This window comes from Nicotiana attenuata, unplaced genomic scaffold (assembly GCF_001879085.1).
Source record: "Nicotiana attenuata strain UT unplaced genomic scaffold, NIATTr2, whole genome shotgun sequence".
NCBI classification, from domain to species: Eukaryota; Viridiplantae; Streptophyta; class Magnoliopsida; order Solanales; family Solanaceae; genus Nicotiana; species Nicotiana attenuata.
This window is the reverse complement of record NW_017673361.1, coordinates 97,269-119,153: the sequence shown is the minus strand read 5'-3', so window position 1 is coordinate 119,153 and position 21,885 is coordinate 97,269. Positions and strand designations below refer to the sequence as shown.

The 21,885-nt window shown below is 35.7% G+C and overlaps 2 protein-coding genes across 3 annotated transcripts in view; both read left to right on the top strand.

The window, feature by feature from the left end:
- Nucleotides 1-1,079: 1,079 nt before the first annotated feature.
- LOC109216150 (sister chromatid cohesion protein DCC1) lies at nucleotides 1,080-4,642 on the top strand. Of its 2 annotated transcripts, XM_019380280.1 has the most exons (5): nucleotides 1,080-1,210; nucleotides 2,439-2,539; nucleotides 2,653-3,136; nucleotides 3,212-4,135; nucleotides 4,248-4,532. In XM_019380280.1, the coding sequence occupies exons 3-5, from the start codon at nucleotides 2,955-2,957 to the stop codon at nucleotides 4,348-4,350; spliced, it is 1,209 nt and encodes a 402-aa protein (XP_019235825.1). In that variant the 5' UTR covers nucleotides 1,080-1,210; nucleotides 2,439-2,539; nucleotides 2,653-2,954; the 3' UTR covers nucleotides 4,351-4,532. The 2 variants fall into 2 exon arrangements, with proteins under 2 accessions (XP_019235825.1, XP_019235824.1); XM_019380279.1 differs by lacking the exon at nucleotides 2,439-2,539 and having other exon boundaries at nucleotides 4,248-4,642.
- Nucleotides 4,643-7,563: 2,921 nt separating this feature from the next.
- Nucleotides 7,564-21,885, top strand: part of LOC109216146 (DNA replication ATP-dependent helicase/nuclease DNA2) — a 33,509-nt gene continuing 19,187 nt past the window's right edge. Inside the window, exons 1-21 of the mRNA XM_019380276.1 lie at nucleotides 7,564-8,260; nucleotides 9,353-9,520; nucleotides 9,604-9,837; nucleotides 9,921-9,983; nucleotides 10,120-10,473; nucleotides 10,555-10,608; nucleotides 10,699-10,760; nucleotides 11,470-11,602; nucleotides 13,120-13,230; nucleotides 13,355-13,451; nucleotides 13,634-13,716; nucleotides 14,786-14,851; nucleotides 15,768-15,923; nucleotides 16,046-16,101; nucleotides 16,231-16,288; nucleotides 16,409-16,519; nucleotides 17,128-17,184; nucleotides 18,223-18,357; nucleotides 18,439-18,693; nucleotides 19,471-19,545; nucleotides 21,689-21,810. Coding sequence (XP_019235821.1) covers nucleotides 7,709-8,260; nucleotides 9,353-9,520; nucleotides 9,604-9,837; nucleotides 9,921-9,983; nucleotides 10,120-10,473; nucleotides 10,555-10,608; nucleotides 10,699-10,760; nucleotides 11,470-11,602; nucleotides 13,120-13,230; nucleotides 13,355-13,451; nucleotides 13,634-13,716; nucleotides 14,786-14,851; nucleotides 15,768-15,923; nucleotides 16,046-16,101; nucleotides 16,231-16,288; nucleotides 16,409-16,519; nucleotides 17,128-17,184; nucleotides 18,223-18,357; nucleotides 18,439-18,693; nucleotides 19,471-19,545; nucleotides 21,689-21,810 — 3,002 coding nt within the window. The 5' untranslated portion in view covers nucleotides 7,564-7,708. The remainder of the gene's footprint in view (nucleotides 8,261-9,352; nucleotides 9,521-9,603; nucleotides 9,838-9,920; nucleotides 9,984-10,119; nucleotides 10,474-10,554; nucleotides 10,609-10,698; nucleotides 10,761-11,469; nucleotides 11,603-13,119; nucleotides 13,231-13,354; nucleotides 13,452-13,633; nucleotides 13,717-14,785; nucleotides 14,852-15,767; nucleotides 15,924-16,045; nucleotides 16,102-16,230; nucleotides 16,289-16,408; nucleotides 16,520-17,127; nucleotides 17,185-18,222; nucleotides 18,358-18,438; nucleotides 18,694-19,470; nucleotides 19,546-21,688; nucleotides 21,811-21,885) is intronic.

The window sequence follows — 21,885 nt, the reverse complement described above, 5'->3', positions numbered from 1 at the left end:
TTCTTCTTCTTCTTCTTCTTCTTCTTCTTCTTCTTCTTCTTTCTTCTGCTGCTGTTGGTGCTGCTATGAAACTTCAGTTCATGGGATGATTGCGATAAATATGTTTATCAGATTATTTAAAAATAAATTATAAATAATTACGTAAGTTAGTAGGCAATAATTTGTGAATATTTCCTCGTACGTAAGTTAGTAGACAATAATAATTATGTTCTTTTCACGTTTATTGTTTCCAAAATTTATGATTTAGATACTATTGGCAATCTGATTATTTATCTAGTATGTTAGAAAACTTTTTCAAAAACTTCAGCTTATACAGTGCTGGAGTTTTTACAAATGAACTAAATAACTTCAGCATCTTCTGCTGAAGTTAGCTTTATGACAAAACTAATGAATCCAGGACAATATTTTTTTAGCTTTTAGTGCTGAAGTTTTTACAAATTAACTAAATAACTTCAGCATCTTCTGATGAAGTTTTTGAAAAAGCTTATCCAGTGCAAAAAAACTTCAACTTATTTAGTGCTGAAGTTTTTATAAATGAACTAAATAACTTCAGCATCTTCTGCTGAAGTTTTTGAAAAAGCTTAATGACAAAATCCAGGACAAAAAAACTTCAGCTTATTTAGTGGAATTACAAACAAAAACTTTAGCAAATAGAGAACAAAACTTCAGCTACTATGCTTAAGTTCAGCAATTACAAACAAAAACTTCAGCAAATAGAGAACAAAACTTCAGCTACTATGCTTAAGTTCAGCAATTACAAACAAAAACTTCAGCACACTTGGTTCAGCACACTTGCTGCCGTCTACTAGAATGCTGAAGTTTTGCGTGATTGCTTTTGCTACTTCAGCCCCGTATGCTGAATTTACGCGAAAAGTGGGTACGCTTGCAATTTTTTTTGCAAAGCGAGCACAAGTTAAAACGTGACCCAAAAAGCGGGTATAGATACAAATGCCCCAAAAATCCCTACTTTTTTCTTTTCTTTCTTCATTTTCTTACACAGAGCCCAGCCCAGAATAATGGGCCTCCCAAACCATTAACTCTATTTTTCGCAAAAGAGAAAATAAAAAAATCTCTTTCCTCTCTCCAAATTTCCCTCCAAATCCACAGCTCCTCTCTCTCTCTCTCTCTCTCTCTCTCTAATCTCTTCAACCCTACCCATACTCCATTGGAGATTAGTTCACAATTAACGCCTCCCAAAAGGAAAAAACGGGTAATTTTCTCTACTGATATTTTCAGAAAATCTTAACTTGGGTTTGCTGCTTTGTGATATGGTATTTATTTTGGGGGTTTCTGCTGTGCCTGTGTGTGTGTGTGCTGCTATTGTTTGAGATCTTGTTCTGATCGTTTGTAAGAACAAATCTTTTGCCTAGTCTTTAAACGTTTTTGGAGATTCTGTTTTATGAGAAATGAAATGGGCTTTGACAAGAATTTGGATGTATAAATTTGGTATTGGGCAATACTTCGTTAGAGTTCAGGCTTTAATTAGTAAAAAAATTTAGTTATTGCATTTTTCTCTATCTTGTTATTTTTAAGAATTAGCTCAAATTTATGATATTTTTCCTTCTGAGATTAATAGTGTGGTTAACTTTTGCTGGTTTTCTGATGTGACATAATCTGATTATCACAAGGTTTTAGGAAGTTAGTTTGAGTTGTGCTGTATTAGTAAGAGTAGTGAAATAAAATATTGAAGTTATCGTTATAACAATGTTGAAAAGAATGAATTTTTGAAAGAATTCAAAGTTTCGTACAAGAAGTTGCGGGAATTCCTAGGATGGAAAGTATCAAGTAAATTGTGACAGAAGGAATTATATACTTTAGCATAAAATAGAGAACTTCAAGTATAAGTTTCAGGGAATGTGTTTTAAGGATAAGAAGACTTTGTCAAAGTATACCGTTGCCTATGTGATAAGCTTAGGCCTCGTATCCTTGGAAACTTTAGAGGCTTATCCAGAGAAGCCATCAAAGTTTCAGCTGGAAATCTATGTTTTCCAGTCTTTTTTCATAAAACTATAAGATTTTTGTTTCTGAGTTGACTTGAATGTTTCATGTTCTTGTAGTTCATTATCCTCTCTTGTTTTTTCTTCTTTTAGATGCAACATGCATAATCATTTAGAGAAGGAGTCAGTTGGCCCTATTGTGTCATCTTAGCTCAGTTTCCTATTTTTATGGTGTTCAGCTTATTAAGTCTGCAAGCTTTTAATCTTATCTTTATGTGATCACATAGACGATAGAACTGATTCTTTATTTCGATCACTTTCTGAACAAGCTCAACCTTCAAAGTGTTCTTTTTCTTCGGGGTCTTCTACAGATGGGAGTTACTTTTTCTAAGTTGATTCTTCTGTAGACATTCTTTCAAAAGATGCCAATAAGTACCTTTTAAACATCATTGCAGAATGTTCTCATTCATTGATGATATTGATCTCATTCATTATATTCAGGGCTCATAAAAGCTGCACAATGTGAGTAGATAATCCTTGATGATATAGTTAGTCACTGGCCTTAATCTGGAAACAAGTTACAACCTTAAACAAAAATGAAGGTTGTCAAATTCAAATAAGAATCAATTTCTTGCTGTTCTCATATTTATCTGAACAGTATGCTTTTTAGTTACTTTATTACTTAAATTTACGCTACAGATGTTTTGTCGTGCAGGTAAAGTGTAGATACATGTTGTGGAAGCAAGGAAGTGAAACAGTCATTTGAGGTCTGTTGTCATCTGGGGTTTCGACCCTGATAACTATTATAGCACTGGACTGTTTGTGCTCCTATTTGTTTTATCAGAGTTTTCTTTGTATTGTTGCTCAAGAGATCCATTTTTTTGAGAACTTTATAGACAAGGGACCTAGAGTAGATCATCTTCCTTTTGTTTTTCTTTTGAAAACTTTCCTCTTTTTTTTCATTTGTTTTTACATTTTTTTGGGACGTCGGGGGTATTGTAAGGTTTCTATTAAAGTATGGACCTGAAGATAGAAATAGAAAAATCACAAACTTATGCTGAAGGAGGAGCAGAGGCAATACTAAATGTTCAACCCAATTCATCAATCTCTATTGCTTATCACAATCTATTTGGTCCGCACGATGATTTAATGCTTCTCGAGCTTGATGACAAACTCCTACCTGATATCCTCAATCAAAGGTGTGTTGTACCATTCTGTAAAGTTCTTCAATTTGCTATCTAAAGTTTTGAATTAAATTTATGCTTATTCTGTAGAGTAACATTAAGAGGGCAGCCAGATGAAGATGCAGTTCTCTGTAGCCAGTCAAAAACTTATGCCATTAAATTTGTCGGAACTTCTAATTCTGTATTTCTTATACCTCCTTCCGACCTACCAATCACACATGGAGATTCACCAAACTCAAGTGAAAAGCATCATGACAATTTGACAGTTGTTTCTGTCATCAAAGTAGTACCTGGCAGCATGGAACTTGTCGAGGTTGCTCCTAGATTGGACAAGCTCAAATTGCTTCTCTCAGAAAACCCTTATGGTTTTGATGAAGTGTCACAAATGGATACTGAATTTGCGCACAAGAACAGGGGCTTGTATACATGGAATGACCTTGTTGAAAAGGTGCAAGCCAGTGACGAGGAACTGCGCACAGGGTTGCGAGCTCTTTCAGCAGTAGAGATAGATGGATATTGGCGACTTTTAGATGAGAACTTTGTGGATGAGATTCTGAACATGCTTTTGCATGATGCAGTGCTGAATGACTGGCCTTTAAGTGCTCTAAATGAAGATGAAGTTTTGCGTGTGCTGGAAGCCGATGGATTCCCTCGGAAAATAGTAAGGCACTGTTTGGAAGTTTATGGAAGTAAGGTGGATGATGACACTAGAGGCGGCTGTACGTGGAGGTTGGAAGAGAGGCCAGTTTGTGTGCATTTCGCCAGAGTAATCTTAAGAGGGAAGAAAATGAAACTTGAAAGATTTATGGAGGAGTGGAGAAAGAAAGTTCCTGAAGGGATGAGTGCAAGTTTTGATGTGCTAGAAGGGGAAGTCTTAACAGAAAAGCTCGGGATCGAGACTCGGATTTATGCTTTTAGTGTTTCTTCACTCCCATCTATGCCTGCTGAACGGTTTTCCAAATTATTCCAGGAGAAGCCGAAGTGGGAATGGAAGGAACTGCAGCCATTTGTCAGGTTGGCTTTTACATTTCATTGCCTAATGATTTCAATTTTGTTTCTTTCATCTTACTTGATCCTTGAAATGATGTCATATGCTCCATTTCTGCTGTTATTATGTAATGTATAGGGATCTGAAGGTACCAGGACTTTCTCTAGAAGGTTTACTACTCAAGTACACTAGAAGAACTCAACCAAGCATGGATGCTGAACCAATTTTCAGTGCAAGATAATCTCAAAGCGCGCCACATTATTTCCCCATACATGTTCCACAATTGGGATGGTTTACTAGACTTGTGAAGAGGAAGATCATGTAATGTAAACTTGATTTTGGAATTTGCGAGCAAGTTTACTCTCTAGTTGCTTTGCCTCTGCAGTCGTCTTGAGATATGCAAGTCTCGGTTGTTTTAATGCACGTAGCAGCTCCTTATTCTGTTGTCCTTGTAACAGTAAGAACTGTACCAGGGAGAAGAAACTATTGAGTTGCATTTTGTGTTTTAGAGCTCATTCGTTTCTCAGTTCTAAGTAGCAGATCACTCACTGTCCATGCTAATTAACAATTCCCTTATGTAAAAATTTATAGCTCCAAAGTCCTAAACTTTGTCTAAAAATGTCAACTCTCCTTGCCCTCGAATGGTGACATTTACATGTTAATTGTCTTTTTCTGCTTGTGATAGTAGTCCAATGTCAAAGATTATTCCCTCGTCTTCCGCTTTAGACTATGATTTAAAAGTAAAAATCAAATATTGAAATAGAATTTATGTTTTGACTCTGATCAACAAATAAGCGGTTAGTTTCAAGGAAAAGGAATAAAGCTTATTACAACATAGTGCATTAGTATTTGACAAGAATGAGTAGTTATCGATATGGTTGACCACTCTCATTTGGATTTTCTTTTCAGTTTATTCTATTACAAGGGGAGAAACAGAAATGAGAAGAGTTAAAATGAATTGTGAGAATCAATTTTGACATCTTACTATGTAGAAAGATTTTTACCAGTACCACTAGACCAAAAAACTTTGATAGCCACTCTTGTTTGGACTAGAAATATTTTTGAAAGTTCTTGAAAAACTAAAATTGTACTCCGTGTTAATGAATATATTTTGTTTTTTTTTTCTAATTCAAAACAAAGTGTTTTTGGAAAAAATACAGAGGTAAGCTTTGGAAAAAAATATAACACTGATTTTCTCCGAAAATATTTTCGCAAAAGCCAGTTCAAACACATAAAATTCTTGTTTTAGCTCAAATGGTTTTCCAAAAATCTCTTAGTTAGGACTAAGAAAAAAGAAAACAATTCTCTGTTTAGAGCATAAACAAAAATTATAAATTGTGAATTAGCTTGGTTGGCCAAGCTTCTCCAAGTCAAAAACACTTCTTTTTTCTTCAAAAGATGTGCTTTGTTTTCAAAGTTGAGGTGTATGGGCAAGCTTTTGAAAGGAAAAAAATGCATTTGAGTAGAAGCAAAAACAGTTTTTGAGAAGTGGAAAAAAGTAGTTTTTCTCCAAAAGCACTTTTTGAAAAGCACTTTTAAGAAAAACATACTTAGACCTTATTTGGCCAAGCTTCTGAGAGGCCAAGTACTTTTTGGAAAATTTAAGGTGTTTGGCCAAAATAAAAAAAAAGATAGCACAAACAGTTTTTTTGCTTATGGTTGCTTATGGAGAGAAGTTACAAATTGTAGCTTCTTCCAAAAAGCAGAAGCAGAAGCAGAAGCAGAAGCAGAAGCAGAAAATTAATTTATTTAAGACAAAAATAACCTTACGATAAATTGATATTTTCCAAATCATCCCTCATTAATTTAAAATTTTCCTTTTCCTTTTTATTTTAATCATATTTTTATTCTCTTTCTCCTATTCCTAAGAGTAGATTTTTAATTTATATTTGAATGATGTATTTTGACATATTTAAATTATCTGTAAATAAGTAATACCAAACACTGATTGATATTGCTTTGAAATAACTAGATTTTATATTAATTAGAATTTTTACTTTTTATTTTATATTTAATTGAATTCTTTTCTAATAAATGTTTAAATTTATTTTTCTTTTCTAAATAATACTAATCGAAAATTGAATCTTATTTGTCCTTTTTTGTAATTTGATACTTAAAAGTGCTTTTTTAAAGATTGGCCAAACACAATGAGCTTGCGAAAAGCACTACTCAAACAAATTGACCAAACACAAACTGCTATTTTGCAAAAATATTTTTTCAAAAAGCACTTTTGAATAAAAGCGTTTTTCAAAATAAGTACAGAAAGAATATCAGCACCACTAGAAAATGGCACACCTTTCGCGTTTTTCCAGGATACCTGTTAAAAACATAAGTAATATTATTAAAAAAGTAAACAAAAGTATTTTCTTCTTGTTAGTATTTAAGCTTTTAGCTGTAATGGTCACACGCTTCAAACAGTACCTTATAAATAACTAATCGTGCAAGTGGTGCTCCTCCTCGTGTTGTCCCCATGTTAAGGCCATAGTATTCAAGATTGTTAACATAAGAACCAGCAGCTGTGTAGGCAACATGTGTACCATGTCCAGTGTTATCTAATGATGATAAATTATATAATTGCCTGACCATTGTCTCGTTTAGTTTCCTTCTTCCATCAATCCCTTTATGTCCANTTTCCAAATCATCCGTCATTAATTTAAAATTTTCCTTTTCCTTTTTATTTTAATCATATTTTTATTCTCTTTCTCCTATTCCTAAGAGTAGATTTTTAAATTTATATTTGAATGATGTATTTTGACATATTTTAAATTATACTAGTAAAATAAGTAATACCAAACACTGATTGATTATTGCTTTGAAAATAACTAGATTTTATATTAATTTAGAATTTTTACTTTTTATTTTATATTTAATTGAATTCTTTTCTAATAAATGTTTAAATTTATTTTTCTTTTCTAAATAATACTAATCGAAAATTGAATCTTATTTGTCCTTTTTTGTAATTTGATACTTAAAAGTGCTTTTTTAAAGATTGGCCAAACACAATGAGCTTGCGAAAAGCACTACTCAAACAAATTGACCAAACACAAACTGCTATTTTGCAAAAATATTTTTTCAAAAAGCACTTTTGAATAAAAGCGTTTTTCAAAATAAGTAGTTTTTGGCAGCTTGGCCAAACAAGCTCTTAGAAATACTTTATAAAAGCTTGACCAAATACTAATTGCTACTAAAAAGTACTTTTCAAATTAATTTAGCCAAACACAAACAGATTCTCACCAAAAGTACTTTAAAAAGCAATTTTAAAAGTAGCACTTTTCAAAAATAAGTTGATTTTAGAAGCTTGACCAAACAGAGTCTATTAGAGTATTTACTATTTGGGAAGAAAATGATTTTACCCGTTACACCTTAAATCCTTTAAAATTAAATACAATTAAAAAAACAAAAAAAAAAACTTTGTAATCAAATCCCAGGGCCCAACTACACTCCCTCCAAAGCGTCCCTCTTCTCTTTTGGCGGGAAAATCCCTCTCTCAGTTTCTAACATTTTTGCTCTCTTTCTTCGATCTTCTCCGTTGACCCAAAACCCTAGTTAGTGTCATCTGTATTCTGTAATAGCACAACTCAGCTCAATCGAAACATAAAATGGCTCCAAAGAAAAGAACAAGTTCAGGATCAACGAAGAAATCAAGCAATCAAAACCAGAACCTTCAGCAACAGCAGCAATCTCAGGCGTCCAAATTCGGGATTCAGCATTTCTTTGAACGCCACACCCAAAATGTCCTCTCGCAGAAATCCAAACCCCTCCTCGTTCCCCACAACTCCAATTCCAACTCATTTCAAAACCCTAAAGAAAATTCCAGTGTCTCAGTGCCAGAAACTTCTAGAAATAATGGATTGAATTTGAAGAAGTGTGACAAGGATAATTCGGTGTCTCGAGATAAAGGTTATAAAAATGTCAATAAATCGGATCATATTGATGTAACAGAGAGATTTAAGGACAAGGGAGTTGGGGATGGTAAATATAAGGAAAAAAGAGTTACTTTGAAAATGAATGAATCGGGTGGTCCGTCTCAGAGTACACCTACGGAGAGTGTGGTAACTGCAGGTTCAGGGGAGGAGAAAAATCAAGCAGAAATAACGCCTGAGTTTTGCAAGTCCGTGTCTGTGAAGCGCTTCAAGTTTTCTCCAGGAATGGTAATTATCTTTATTTTCTGATGGTTGGTTTCTAGTTATTGTTGTTGTTGTTTATTTATTTACCTTTTTATTGGTGAGTAACATCATCAGTGAGGATTCATATAGCCAACACTAGCTTGTTTGGGATTGAGGCGCATTAATTGTTAGTTGCATCAGTGAAATTTACTTGGATGGAGCTAATTTTCAACGCGTGTATATGAATGAAGGGTCTTCTTGTTTACTTATTAATTACAAGATTGCAACTTTTTAGGCTCATTCTACAAGAAATCGTGCTATGAGGGATCAGGGCTAGGGTAGGAGGAAATTACTGAGTAAACTCATTGACGTAACATCATGCAAAAGACTTTTAAGCAACCCAGTTCTCTGGGTCACTGAAGTTAAAGTTGCATTTGTCAATAGTATGCGATATTCATAGAAGGCAAATTCTTGTGCGACTTCTGTTTGAAGCCGGTAAGGCGGACACTATGTCCACTAGGTTATTCCTGGACCAGGAAGCTTAGTCAAACCAAAACAGTAGCAAGTCTAATCTGAGTCCATTATGGGGAGAAAGTAGCAGGAAGAATTTCTAGCAGATGGTACACCATTCACGTAAAATTAGGACACTTAAGAACCAGGAAAGTTAAAGACTTGGTGCTAATCCTGACAATCAGAAAGTAGAAGATAAACTAAGAGAAGTATTCTCTGCCTGCTCAATGCTACAGAACTTAGGTTGTTGAAGGGATACTTTTGCTTATGGGAGCTGTTTTTGGTCGAGGTTAATCTCATACTGGAGAGCTGGGAGTTTGGGGTCCTAACCTTAGAGACCTGTCTAAACTTCGTATAGACATTGCATGGCTGTCCAGCTTTTAGAATTTTGAAGACATGTTGGTGGTCTTCTTTGACCCCAGCAAACTCTTCTATCTTGCAAGGAGGATTTTGAATCCATCAGTCTAATAAACTTGACACACATTTTAGTCTATAGTTTTAAATGCTTAGACTGTTGCATTCATGGTTAAGAAAGCATGAAAAAGAATTAAATCTAACTGATTCATAAGTTGTACAAGTTTGCTTGTCAGTTGCATATGATCTAATATATATGCTGTTGTTTGTTAGCTGATCAAGCAAAGTCAGGATGATGGAGGTGATGAAGTAACATGGAGAATATCTCCAGTGAATGAACGACTTCATGCCGTGTCCAAACAATTACCAGAGATGGTAAAGGTGTTGGCGGATTCATCACGCTTCAACTCCTTAAGTATTCAAGAATGTTCGCTGAAAAAGGTACATAAACATAATGTACAATTATGCTGTGCCATGTTTTGTTATAGATCATTGTAATACTATAAGACTAATGATTACTACAGACGTCTCCTGGGACAGAAAGAAAGTTTGAGAAGCGGCTTTGTTCACCTCCACTGAAGGCGCTTGATAAATCATTAGTAAGCTCAAATAGGGCTAGCTTGAGAAACAGAAACACCGATCATGTAATGGATCTGTGGGAAACCAATGGAAACTTAAACTGCCAGAGCAAAACTGAAGTAACTAACAGTCAGAGTCCTTTTCAGACTCCACCATCTTTGACATACGGTAGTGATAAGGTAGTATCTGCATCGTCATACTAGTAAACATCTGTCACGTTTCATGTAGAAATGTTTCTGATGATTTCCGGCAATTAATGCAGCCTGCCAATGCGGTCAATAATAATGAAGTCACTGATCAGCTTGGTTCAAGGCAACACAAAAAGGTCTTTGACTGCTCTGGCATTTTCAGCTAATGTAATTATTTTGCTGTTAGTCATTTCTGACCCCATTTGTGCAGAAGATGTAACTTGTCGTACTTCGACAGTCCCCGTGCTTTATAGGTTTTATATCCTGTTTCAGGCATTGATTGAGCTTTTAGACCAAGTAGAAGATGTAATTTCGGTTGAACCAAAATCTAAGGAGAAAGTTGCCCATAGTCATGATGAACCAGCTAAGCCAGCTTCCATTGTGCTAGAAGATGTAATTTCTGTTGTACCAAAATATGAGGAGAAAGTTGCATCCCATAGTCATGAAGAGCCAGCTTCCATTGTGCTAGAAGATGTCATTAATGTTGAACCAAAATGCGAGGAGAAAGTTGCATCCCGTAGTCATGATGAACCAGCTAAGCCAGCTGCCATTTTGCAGAAATCAGCAGAATTTTTTTGTGCACGTGACCAAAGGAAAGAGTCAACTATCTATTTTCTTGTATTGGAGGTATGTTGGAACTTCTCCTATTTAAATAGATCCTTTATGTGAATTATGGATCGATGTACTTCAAAACTTATGTTACTACAGGTTTCTGAGAAGCATGGACAAGTTGAAACATCTAGACAGCAGTACTCCTTCAAGGTTTGTGCCAAAGCCCCTTGCTAAAACCTTTCTGAGTTCTCACTTCTCAATAACCAAAGTGATGTACGGACACCTGACGATGACTTTCAGGTTTTGCGCATACTGAATGAACAAAGTGGAGAAGAGCGGGTTTTGCAATTGAGGGATGAGTGGTAATGAGTTGAATCTCTGTTATTTCATCTATTATCAATCTGCTGAATATACTTAAAAACACAGATTCACAATCAAGCTATTTCGTTAAAGAGGACCAATACTCTCGAATAGTTTCCTCTATTTCTGTTATAGTAGAATGTAGACAACATGGGGGATGGACTTTCCTGTTCACAATGACTTGTTACTCGAACATGAATACTTTTGCTACTCTTACATCATCTTCCCAACCGACGGTTCAGTTGTGATGATATTTAGTCATGCAGAACAACAATCTCAATGTGCATTTTGTTACTTATATCTAATATTTGCTTCTTTGGATCTGTCATGGACCCAATGAGATTATCATGTGAACTAAACAAACAGAGATTACAGTGACACTGCCACTCGGATGACCTTTCAAAAACTAGTTTTGTCCCCCTTCCTCTTGCATCATGTCTTTTGACGTTGAGGTAGCTTTTATGTCTTTCTTGTCTTTGCATTTGAGTTTACAAAGGCATCTTTATCCTAAATTCTAAAGCAGACAACGTTTTAGTCCCAGCCGCTTTTCTGCATTGCTTCATTTGATCAAAATACCTTCCAGTTGTGAGAAACTATAATTCATCATCTGTATGAACCTTCTGTGGAAGAGACCAGAGATCGTCTCTTGTTAAGCTTTGTAATTCTAATTGTTGACAGACAATTATGATGAGGAACTTACTTGCTTTCCAGGTGCTATAGTGTTGTTGCACCAGGAGATACTATTCATGTCATTGGTGAGTTTGACAGCGAAGGAAAATGTGAAATAAACCGCGAGAAGAATTTTCTCATTGTTCATCCAGATATTTTAGTCTCTGGAACAAGGGTATGTCTGTGCAATTATTTTTCAGTTGTTTGTTTCGATTACTCAACATGTTGTCTTTCACTGTTCCAGCTTCTGCAAAGTCTTGCTTCCGTCAGTTGTTTCTTCTTCTTTCTCCATTGTTCTTGAACATTGAGTACTCTGTTAGGTTGCTTCCAGTTTCAGTTGCTAAGGCGAGCTGTGCTGGATGAGAGGTTAAAATCTGGCGAGTATTCAGCTGCAGCATTGATTGGCACATTATTGCATCAGATGTTTCAGGTTTTATGAAAGAAAATTTCTTGCTTTCTATGGCCATAGGCACATTTCCTATCATAGCTTAAATTTTCACTGCTATGCATGTACTATAAACTATGCCATTGAAAGTGACTGACGCTTTTGCCAGGCTGGACTGATCAGAGAGNCGTGCTATGAGGGATCAGGGCTAGGGTAGGAGGAAATTACTGAGTAAACTCATTGACGTAACATCATGCAAAAGACTTTTAAGCAACCCAGTTCTCTGGGTCACTGAAGTTAAAGTTGCATTTGTCAATAGTATGCGATATTCATAGAAGGCAAATTCTTGTGCGACTTCTGTTTGAAGCCGGTAAGGCGGACACTATGTCCACTAGGTTATTCCTGGACCAGGAAGCTTAGTCAAACCAAAACAGTAGCAAGTCTAATCTGAGTCCATTATGGGGAGAAAGTAGCAGGAAGAATTTCTAGCAGATGGTACACCATTCACGTAAAATTAGGACACTTAAGAACCAGGAAAGTTAAAGACTTGGTGCTAATCCTGACAATCAGAAAGTAGAAGATAAACTAAGAGAAGTATTCTCTGCCTGCTCAATGCTACAGAACTTAGGTTGTTGAAGGGATACTTTTGCTTATGGGAGCTGTTTTTGGTCGAGGTTAATCTCATACTGGAGAGCTGGGAGTTTGGGGTCCTAACCTTAGAGACCTGTCTAAACTTCGTATAGACATTGCATGGCTGTCCAGGTACATCTTCCCAAAGTGACGATGGCTTAGTCAGTATTTTTAATTTGGCCTTTGAGGCAGGCGGACATTCGCCGCTTGCTCTATATATAGGTTTGTCTTCCCTCCTTTGAAGATTCCGCTATTTTGAGTAGCTATCCTCCTTCATTGAGCTCTTCTTCCTTGTGTTAGGTNGTATGAACCTTCTGTGGAAGAGACCAGAGATCGTCTCTTGTTAAGCTTTGTAATTCTAATTGTTGACAGACAATTATGATGAGGAACTTACTTGCTTTCCAGGTGCTATAGTGTTGTTGCACCAGGAGATACTATTCATGTCATTGGTGAGTTTGACAGCGAAGGAAAATGTGAAATAAACCGCGAGAAGAATTTTCTCATTGTTCATCCAGATATTTTAGTCTCTGGAACAAGGGTATGTCTGTGCAATTATTTTTCAGTTATTTGTTTCGATTACTCAACATGTTGACTGTTCCAGCTTCTGCAAAGTCTTGCTTCCATCAGTTGTTTCTTCTTCTTTCTCCATTGTTCTTGAACATTGAGTACTCTGTTAGGTTGCTTCCAGTTTCAGTTGCTCAAGGCGAGCTGTGCTGGATGAGAGGTTAAAATCTGGCGAGTATTCAGCTGCAGCATTGATTGGCACATTATTGCATCAGATGTTTCAGGTTTTATGAATGAAAATTTCTTGCTTTCTATGGCCATAGGCACATTTCCTATCATAGCTTAAATTTTCACTGCTATGCATGTACTATAAACTATGCCACTGAAAGTGACTGACGCTTTTGCCAGGCTGGGCTGATCAGAGAGTCCCCTACACAAGAATTCTTGGAGGATTATGCAAGGATAGTGCTCCAGAAAAGTCTTGAGAGCCTATATGCATGTGGAGGTGAAAAACTTAAGTTTCTCCCAATTGCTACTTTGTGAAGTCGTAATTATTACGTTGGCATCTGGGAACATGCTTTCTTTAAAGTCCTGGAAAGATGATTCTCAACGACAAGTCTACAGTAAAGCACTTAAACTGTCCATTCCTATCAATGCTGAAACTTCTCAAACTTGTGGTAATTGCAGTTGATGAAAATGATACTCACAAGACATTGATTGAGGCAATTCCAAAACTGCTGAATTGGATACGTTCCTTCCAATATTCAGAGGTAAATGGCTACATATTTTGTTAAGCTTGAATTGTTGTTAAACACTATCTTGAGGCCATTAGTAACTAAGCTGGAAAGGTGGGGTTGTGATTTTGAAACTATAGAATGGTGTCAACTCCTTGTTAGACGTAGATTAAATTAGGCTACTTTGTTCAACAAAGCATGCAGCCCTATCAAGAACATGTCTTTTTTTTTCTTTCAGAAAGGTGATGGTTTACGGATTGTTTACAATTTTTGTGCTAACACTTGTAAAACCCAAATGAAACAATTGAAAAATAAAAAGAATATGGTACCTAAAGAAAGCATAGTTAGAGCCATCTCCAAAGTACTTTGTTCCAAATTCTTTGTACATAGATAGGCTAGTCCTCCTCTTAGTCACATCAACCTAAATGTGTGATGGATACAGGTGTGATTTTATGGGTGTGGATCTAGAAGTATGATATGTCATCACCTAAATCTTAGGATTGGGAAATTAGGAAAGGTGGTCAGGTACGGGTGCTGAGATACCACTAATAAATGTATAGTATAACATATATATTTGTATGACTAATTCATTTGAAAGATCATCCGACAAAAACAAATACAAATAAATTGCTTTAAATATCTAAGCTTTTATTCCATAAGTATATCACATACAATTTCCTTATCAAAAAAAAATTCCATAAGTATATCACATACAATTAAATTTTTCAGAATACTTTATCTGAATACTTATGTAAAACCCAAAATTTGAAACCTAAAACACAGCCAACCTATGCTTCTCGGCCATAGTTGTAGCCAATGCAGCCTAGGTGAATTAACCAAGTGCGGTGGTATCTCACACCCATGCCCTTATCAATTTGGATCGACTTTGGTGCAGTGTTTTTTTTGAAGGATCCATGTAAAATAGGCAACACTTGTCCTTTTGCCATGTCCTTTACTATTTTCTACTTCGTTGGTGGCTAGTTCTTTGTGTTTGATTCTCAGTACATCTTGATTATAATTTGTGCCTGTTCTCGCATTTGTTCCCACATTGATATAGTTTCTCTCCTTGTTTACCTAACATATTTATGAGCTTAACTTATGTTAGGTTTCAGAAGGCCCAAGTATTGATTTTGGAAGTGAAGATGGAGTTAAGAAGATTAAAGTATCTGAAGTAAGGAATCTCCTTCTATCTTTCTTGGTAATGCAGGCTTGAGTTAAAACTTGCAATCTATATCTCTTAAGGCTATCCATCTTGAATAATTTACTAATCTTGTGTTAGTTCTCAGAAGCATATGTTGCAAATATTTCTGATATACAAAGCATTAACCACATCAGGATGATCATTAGGAATGGTTCATTCCAATTTAACACATTTATCTCTAACATTAGTGTCTTTTTGTATTTATGATTTGTGATGAACAAAATAAGAAATAATCGACAAGCTTTCCACACAGCAACCTCAAATTGAAATTTAATTCACACTCTATCTACTATACTGTAGTGTCGCAACTGGAATATGAAAGTACATGTAAATTGTCCTCCTAAAGTATAACGTTAAGATTTTAAAAAAAGAAAAGGTTCATTATTAATTGATGAGTTATGGGACATCAGATATAAATTGTGTTTGTAAAGTTTATGGTAGCGAGATTGTTAGAGGATGTCTAGTAATGAGCAACCAATGGAACATGTTAATCTAACATTTAACTAATATTACATTCCCCAAGTGGTTTACAGGATTTGTGCTTCAGTTCAGTTAGCTATATGCACTTGGGATTGCTTTCTTTAACCAAGATTATGCCTGATTTATTAGTTTTGACCGGATATTGAGCAGTTTTTTTCTGAAGGACATTATTTGTCTTAAAGGAGAATAAACTGCAACATGATGCAAAACTACTGGTGCTTTGTAGCATTATCTACATGACAAACCCTTCTTTTCTGGATAACAAAGGAGAAACATTACTTGCATGTCAAGAACATATGTTCACCTATAATTGTTTTGAAAATGCATATAACATGGTTCACCCTGTCCAGTCTGTCTTTCCTCCCTGAGTTTATATTCTTTTCATTTTGGATGTCCTTAAATATAGGTACTTGATATTGAAGAAATGGCATGGGCCCCAAAATATGGGTTGAAAGGCATGATTGATGCATCCTTGCGAGTAAATGTAAAATTCAACACCTGTAAACATAATGAGATGATTATGCCTCTCGAATTTAAAACTGGGAAGGCAACAAATGGACAGGCAAGTTTTTTTGAGCATTTGCAAAATAGTACCACTTAGTTGTGAAGTGATGATAATTTCCACTTTACACGTTCTTGCTAGGCACCTAACCTCTAGGCTATTGTTGGCATTACATTCTGCAGACAGCTATGGAACATAATGCTCAAGTGATGCTGTATACCCTTCTAATGTCAGAAAGGTGCACCGAACCCTGCCTATTTGCATAACTATTCACCTACTGTTGGCATATGCTGTACTGCCATGTAGATTTTCCTTTAGTTCTTCTTCATAGATTCATCTCGTTGCCATCTATTTTTCTCCTAATTAGATACTCGCAGCATATTGGACATGGTCTCCTGTATTATCTGCACACTGATCAGACGCAGGTAAAATCAAGCATTTGATTTTGAGAAGTAGGTGAAAACTAGCATCTGTAAGAATTATAAAGATTGCTTTTCTTTCTTCTTTTTTTTTTGCAACCTTCTAAATTACACTCATTTTTCAAGGGAATTACTGTTCGAAGATCTGACTTGGTTGGCCTAATAATGTGCCGTAATGAACTTGCAAATGATCTTCTCAAGACCACTATAACTCAACAACTGCCACCAATGTTACAGGTAAGGTATCTCCGTCTCATCCTGTTATACTTGGGTTAAATACAGATAGTGTTTGCTAGAACTGAATGTTTTGCATTAGTACTGTCTAGTCATTGAATATGTGGCTGATCAGTTTCCACATAATGGCGTGTTGTCCACTAAGCATTCAAGGTTGCACCGCATTTCCTTGTATCCTTCTATTATTTTCTGTTCGTGCACAGTCCTGTAAATTTATAGAAATTGTTAAGGTTAGAAGGCTCTTAATTGTATTCTGTAACCTGTTCTCTCTGGTACCACATAAAAATCTCTACTGAAATATATCCTCCCCCTCCCCTTGGTTTGGTTGTCTTCATAAAGGTGAATGTTTTGCCCGCTAAGGGTAGTTCATTCCGAATACACCTTCATAATTAGTATTGAATACTAGTTCTTCCTGTAGAGACCTAAGCATGGTTGTCATCTTCCACCACTATCCCAGGCCACAATCATTTATCGCCTTAATTATAAGTAAACACCATAAAAGGGATCAGAAAACTGAATTAGCTTATTACCTGACCAAGAGGAACTCATTTAACAAAATCTTCTAGATATTAGTAACTTATTATTCTGGTGACTTCTTTCTTTTGATGCAGAGTCCAAATATGTGCAGAGGCTGTCGACACCTCAATGTCTGTACCGTTTATCATAAGGTAATTTGAGAAGTTCTCAGGGTCTTCATAGTGACAAGCATCCATTGTACTCTTTTACGTATATAGATTTTCAAAATAATTGGTTAAAGGGGCTTCCATGTTTACTCAGTTCAATCCTAAAACATTTTAGCATCTTTACCTCTGCTCCATGCTAAGAAAATGTTCTCCTTTCAAAATGATCGAGATTCTGTGAAACACAGATGATAAACCATCTATAGAAGAAAGGAAGGAAGCTTAGTTGTTGAAGTCAGTAACTAAATCCTTTGGTTGGCGAATGTGCATGTGATAAATATACAGAGGTATCTTCATCAAAATAAATATACAGAGGTAATATGCTTACACGCACTGTAGTTCTCTTCTCCTAGTAAAACCTGTTCATGTGGTAACAGTAACATAGGTGCTTGCTGATAGAAGAAGGGGTAATTAACAATCAAGAGAAAGTTATTGCCTCAAATGCCATGTTTAGAATACTAGTATTAGGCCTGATTCCTGAAATATATCAAAAGACTGTAAACTTTGACATTTATGCTACAACTAGTACTTATTTGGAACCTGAATTGAGGTAAAAGATTGCATTTATAACATCTGTGTTAGAATTCTAATTATGTCAGGTCTTAGTTTTCTTGACAAAGGTGCCAAAACTTGGTGCGCGCCTAAGAAGCTAGACATGTAATCAAGGCAATCTAACTGCATTTCTGAATACGAATCAATTTGCCTAACGATGAGGAGTCAGCATTTTGCAGTGTGCAATGTGGAAAGGACTAAAGGAACATATTTGCAATCGAGCAGAAATTGCTTCCTTTTTTGTTACCAAATGGGTAGAATAATGGGGATGATAAATCAACATGCATGTTTTCCATATGAGCCTAATCAATGTTGACATGAAAATCAGCCATCTTTTCTTGGTGTATGCCCAAATACTTATTCTCATCTTAGTTGTGCTTATACATCATATTATGGGTAACATCAATATTCAATATTATTGGGACTTTGTTGAAATTAAAAACTTATACTACTGGATCCTGAAAATTTTCATAGGCATATGGTGGCACCACAGAAGGTAGCGGTTTGGGCGGAGTGTTTGATTCACTTGTTAGCCATCTAACAAATGCACATACTAATTTTCTTCAAAAATGGGATCAGTTGATTGACTTGGAGGCTAAAGAAGTTGAGGTACAATACATTGTTGACTGTAAATTAAGAAATCACTTCATGGCAATTGAATATCTCTTTACTTGTTAATTTTTTTTTCAGGTTGCAAAGAAAGAAATTTGGTGTTCACAAAGTTCAAAGAATGACCTTTACGCTCCTTATTTATCTTCTCTTGTCCTTGATACATCAGAACGAACCACACCAACAAACTTTTGCAAAGGAAATCAATTTACTTATCACTTTGTACATCGAGATTGGACTTCCTTGGGCACTCATCAACAGGATGGAGATGCTCTTAATAGTTATAATTTTCCTATGAAAAAGTTTGAATCCTCACTTAGGAATGGGGATTATGTGGTATTCTTCTTTCTCATGTTCTTTCTGTTTTATGCACTCCTGAATGTTCTATTTTCACAGCAATCAGCTGAAGCAAGAATTACTTGTCCATAGTTGTAACATCATCTGTTTGCCTCCAAGAGAAAAGTAGTGAGACGGAGCAGTTATATGCATCTATAGCAAACTGCATGATTTCCCTGTGAAATATATTAATCGGATGGCTTGAACTAATGGTTCAATTAGTTATTTTGGTGAAGTTATGAAGCTTCTTAGAATTCAATGAATCAACTATGCCTTGATCCTGAATTAGTTGTGGTCAGCTACAGTAATCCTCTTATTCATTCCACTCTATCAGGGGGCACATGCCTTGATGGCTCTGGGATCATCCCACAAATTTAGTAATTCTCTACTAGCGTCAAACCCTCGGGCTTTACTTGGGTTGGGACCGCTAAGCTTCGTGAAGGTCATAGAGGAAAGGGAGTTCTCACTATTCAATAACAAAAAAACAGAATAATAGTCAATATTTTCTTAAAAAATGGAGTAATTTCTGATTTAGTTGGGGGCTTGGGGCCATGGCTTATGTTTGTATAAGTTGCCTGCAAATAGAGTAATTTCTAGTTTTGTTGAGCCTCTCATTAGCTGAACTTTTTGTTTCGTTCCTGCACTTTCAGCTCACCGTAGTGTATGAGTTGTGATTGTTTGAATTGAAAGTGCTGTCTTATAAGCGCTCTATGTTTGGTTCTATTCATGGTCATGGTCAATTGACGGTATGACAAATATAAATTTTAAACTTTTCAGATATTGAGCACTGAACCTGGTGGTATACTAATAGCTACTGGAGTTGTTGTAGATATGAGTTGCTCTCGCATCTCGGTGAGTATTAGATCTTTATTTGATATTAATTCTTAAATGCAAGGAGCTATTACTTTATAGTGTTTGTCATTGCTGCAAAAAGCCTAGAATGCGCGGATATAACTTATTTTCAGTTCGTTCTTTTCATTCTCCTTAGATGGAGCAACCCGAACATTTCAAATAATCTCATTTGTTCCAATGAAAAGTAGGAAACTTATATTTCTCATTTGCCAGTTATCTTCATTAATGCTGTTAGATCTCACTTTGGTCCCTTTCAACAGCTGAAAAGCTTTTGCCTTCTTTAATAAATAAGGTAACTCCAAACTATACAAGGAGATGATTAAGAATGAAATAGTTTGATTTGTTGAGACAAAACAGAACAAAAAAGTTAGAGCCCTGACCATTAACAAAACTAAAGCTTCACATGGCTCTTCCTTTTTATCCCACTTTCAAAAGAAAAACTACTTCAGGACCTGGAAAGCTTTTTCCAAAATGAAAATTAAAGAAGTCCATATACGGAAGTCTTCTAAACCAGTGTTCGTCTTAAGAAATAATTACAACTAAAGCATACTAGTGTTTAGCTTACTCTATTTTGTTAGGGCTAAAGCATTCTTTTGTTAATATATCTATATCTATACAAGATTTCCTTACGACCTAACCTGTCTATCTTATCATAGTATTGTTTTCAAGTAGTAAAGGTCCATTGTCACTCATTCTGAAGTGAGTCAGGCTACATTCCCTTGTGTGAGAATGCACGGGAGAAAATATATTATTGATGTATTGACATATGTTACAATGAGCCCTATATATATACACACACATAACATGTCCTACTCCTAATATATATTGGATTAGGGTTATTTATTTACTCCTATTTACATGACTATTCTAACACTCCCCCTCAAGCTGGTGCATATAAATCATATGTACCGAGCTTGTTACATATGTAGTTAATACGAGGACCAGTGAGGGACTTGGTGAAAATATCTGCAAGCTGATCATTCGACTTCACAAACTTTGTAGCAATATCTCCCGAGAGTATCTTTTCTCTAACAAAGTGACAGTCAATCTCAATGTGTTTAGTTCTCTCATGGAACACTGGATTTGACGCAATATGAAGAGCAGCTTGATTATCACACACAAGTTCCATCTGACTAATCTCACCAAATTTCAACTCCTTGAGCAACTGTTTGATCCAAATTAGCTCACATGTCGCCATAGCCATCGCTCGATATTCTGCTTCTGCACTAGACCGAGCAACCACATTCTGTTTCTTGCTCTTCCAGGACACCAAATTTCCTCCTACCAAGACACAATATCCAGACGTAGAACGTCTATCAGAAGGTGATCCTGCCCAATCAGCATCTGAGTATCCAACGATCTGCNNATGGAGCTAACCCGAACTTTTCAAATAATCTCATTGTTCCATTGAAAAGTAGGAAACTTATATTTCTCATTTGCCAATTTATCTTCATTAATGCTGTTAGATGTCACTTTTGTCCCTTTCAACAGCTGAAAAACTTTTGCCTTTCTTTAATAAATAAGGTAGCTCCAAACTATACAAGGAGATGGTTAAGAATGAAATAGTTTGATTTGTTGAGACAAAACATAACAGAAAAGTTAGAGCCCTGACCATTAACAAAACTAAAGCTTCACATGGCTCTTCCTTTTTATCCCACTTTCAAAAGAAAAACTACTTCAGGACCTGGAAAGCTTTTTCCAAAATGAAAATTAAGGAAGTCCATATACGGAAGTCTTCTAAACCAGTGTTCGTCTTAAGAAATAATTACAACTAAAGCATACTAGTGTTTAGCTTACTGTATTTTGTTAGGGCTAAAGCATTCTTTTGTTAATATATCTATATCTATACAAGATTTCCCTACGACCTAGCCTGTCTATCTTATCATAGTATTGTTTTCAAGTAGTAAAGGTCCATTGTCACTCATTCTGAAGTGAGCCAGACTACATTCCCTTGTATGTCTTTGATTTAAGAAATAAAATATTTGTGGATTTGTCATAATCCTTTATGATAATTCTGGCACTAATTAACAAGTTTGGAATATAAAATGCCCTGGGTACTCCTTTAGATTTTGGGTCCGATAATATGTAAAAGGAAAAAAGCATGCGCAGATTTTAACTTGCAATATTTGCTTTCATAATTCAGGTATCTCTTTCCAAACGCTTAAGGCTTCCAGGTAGCAGCCGGACTTCACAGGCACAAGATCTTCATCAGCAGTTGTGGCGAATTCATAAAGATGAATTTATGGGTTCGATTGCAATTATGAGGTATTCAAATTTTTTCATGTGTTATTATCTCCATCTGAAGTACATATCTTTGTCCAAGCGTAATTTACTCCTGCT

Bases quoted from the DNA above. Each gene is read 5' to 3' on its own strand.
- LOC109216150 (XM_019380279.1), top strand. From the start codon at position 2,955: ATGGACCTGAAGATAGAAATAGAAAAATCACAAACTTATGCTGAAGGA. The intron at 3,137-3,211 runs GTGTGTTGTACC...CTTATTCTGTAG, and splicing joins CCTGATATCCTCAATCAAAG to AGTAACATTAAGAGGGCAGC. The intron at 4,136-4,247 runs GTTGGCTTTTAC...TGTAATGTATAG, and splicing joins GAACTGCAGCCATTTGTCAG to GGATCTGAAGGTACCAGGAC.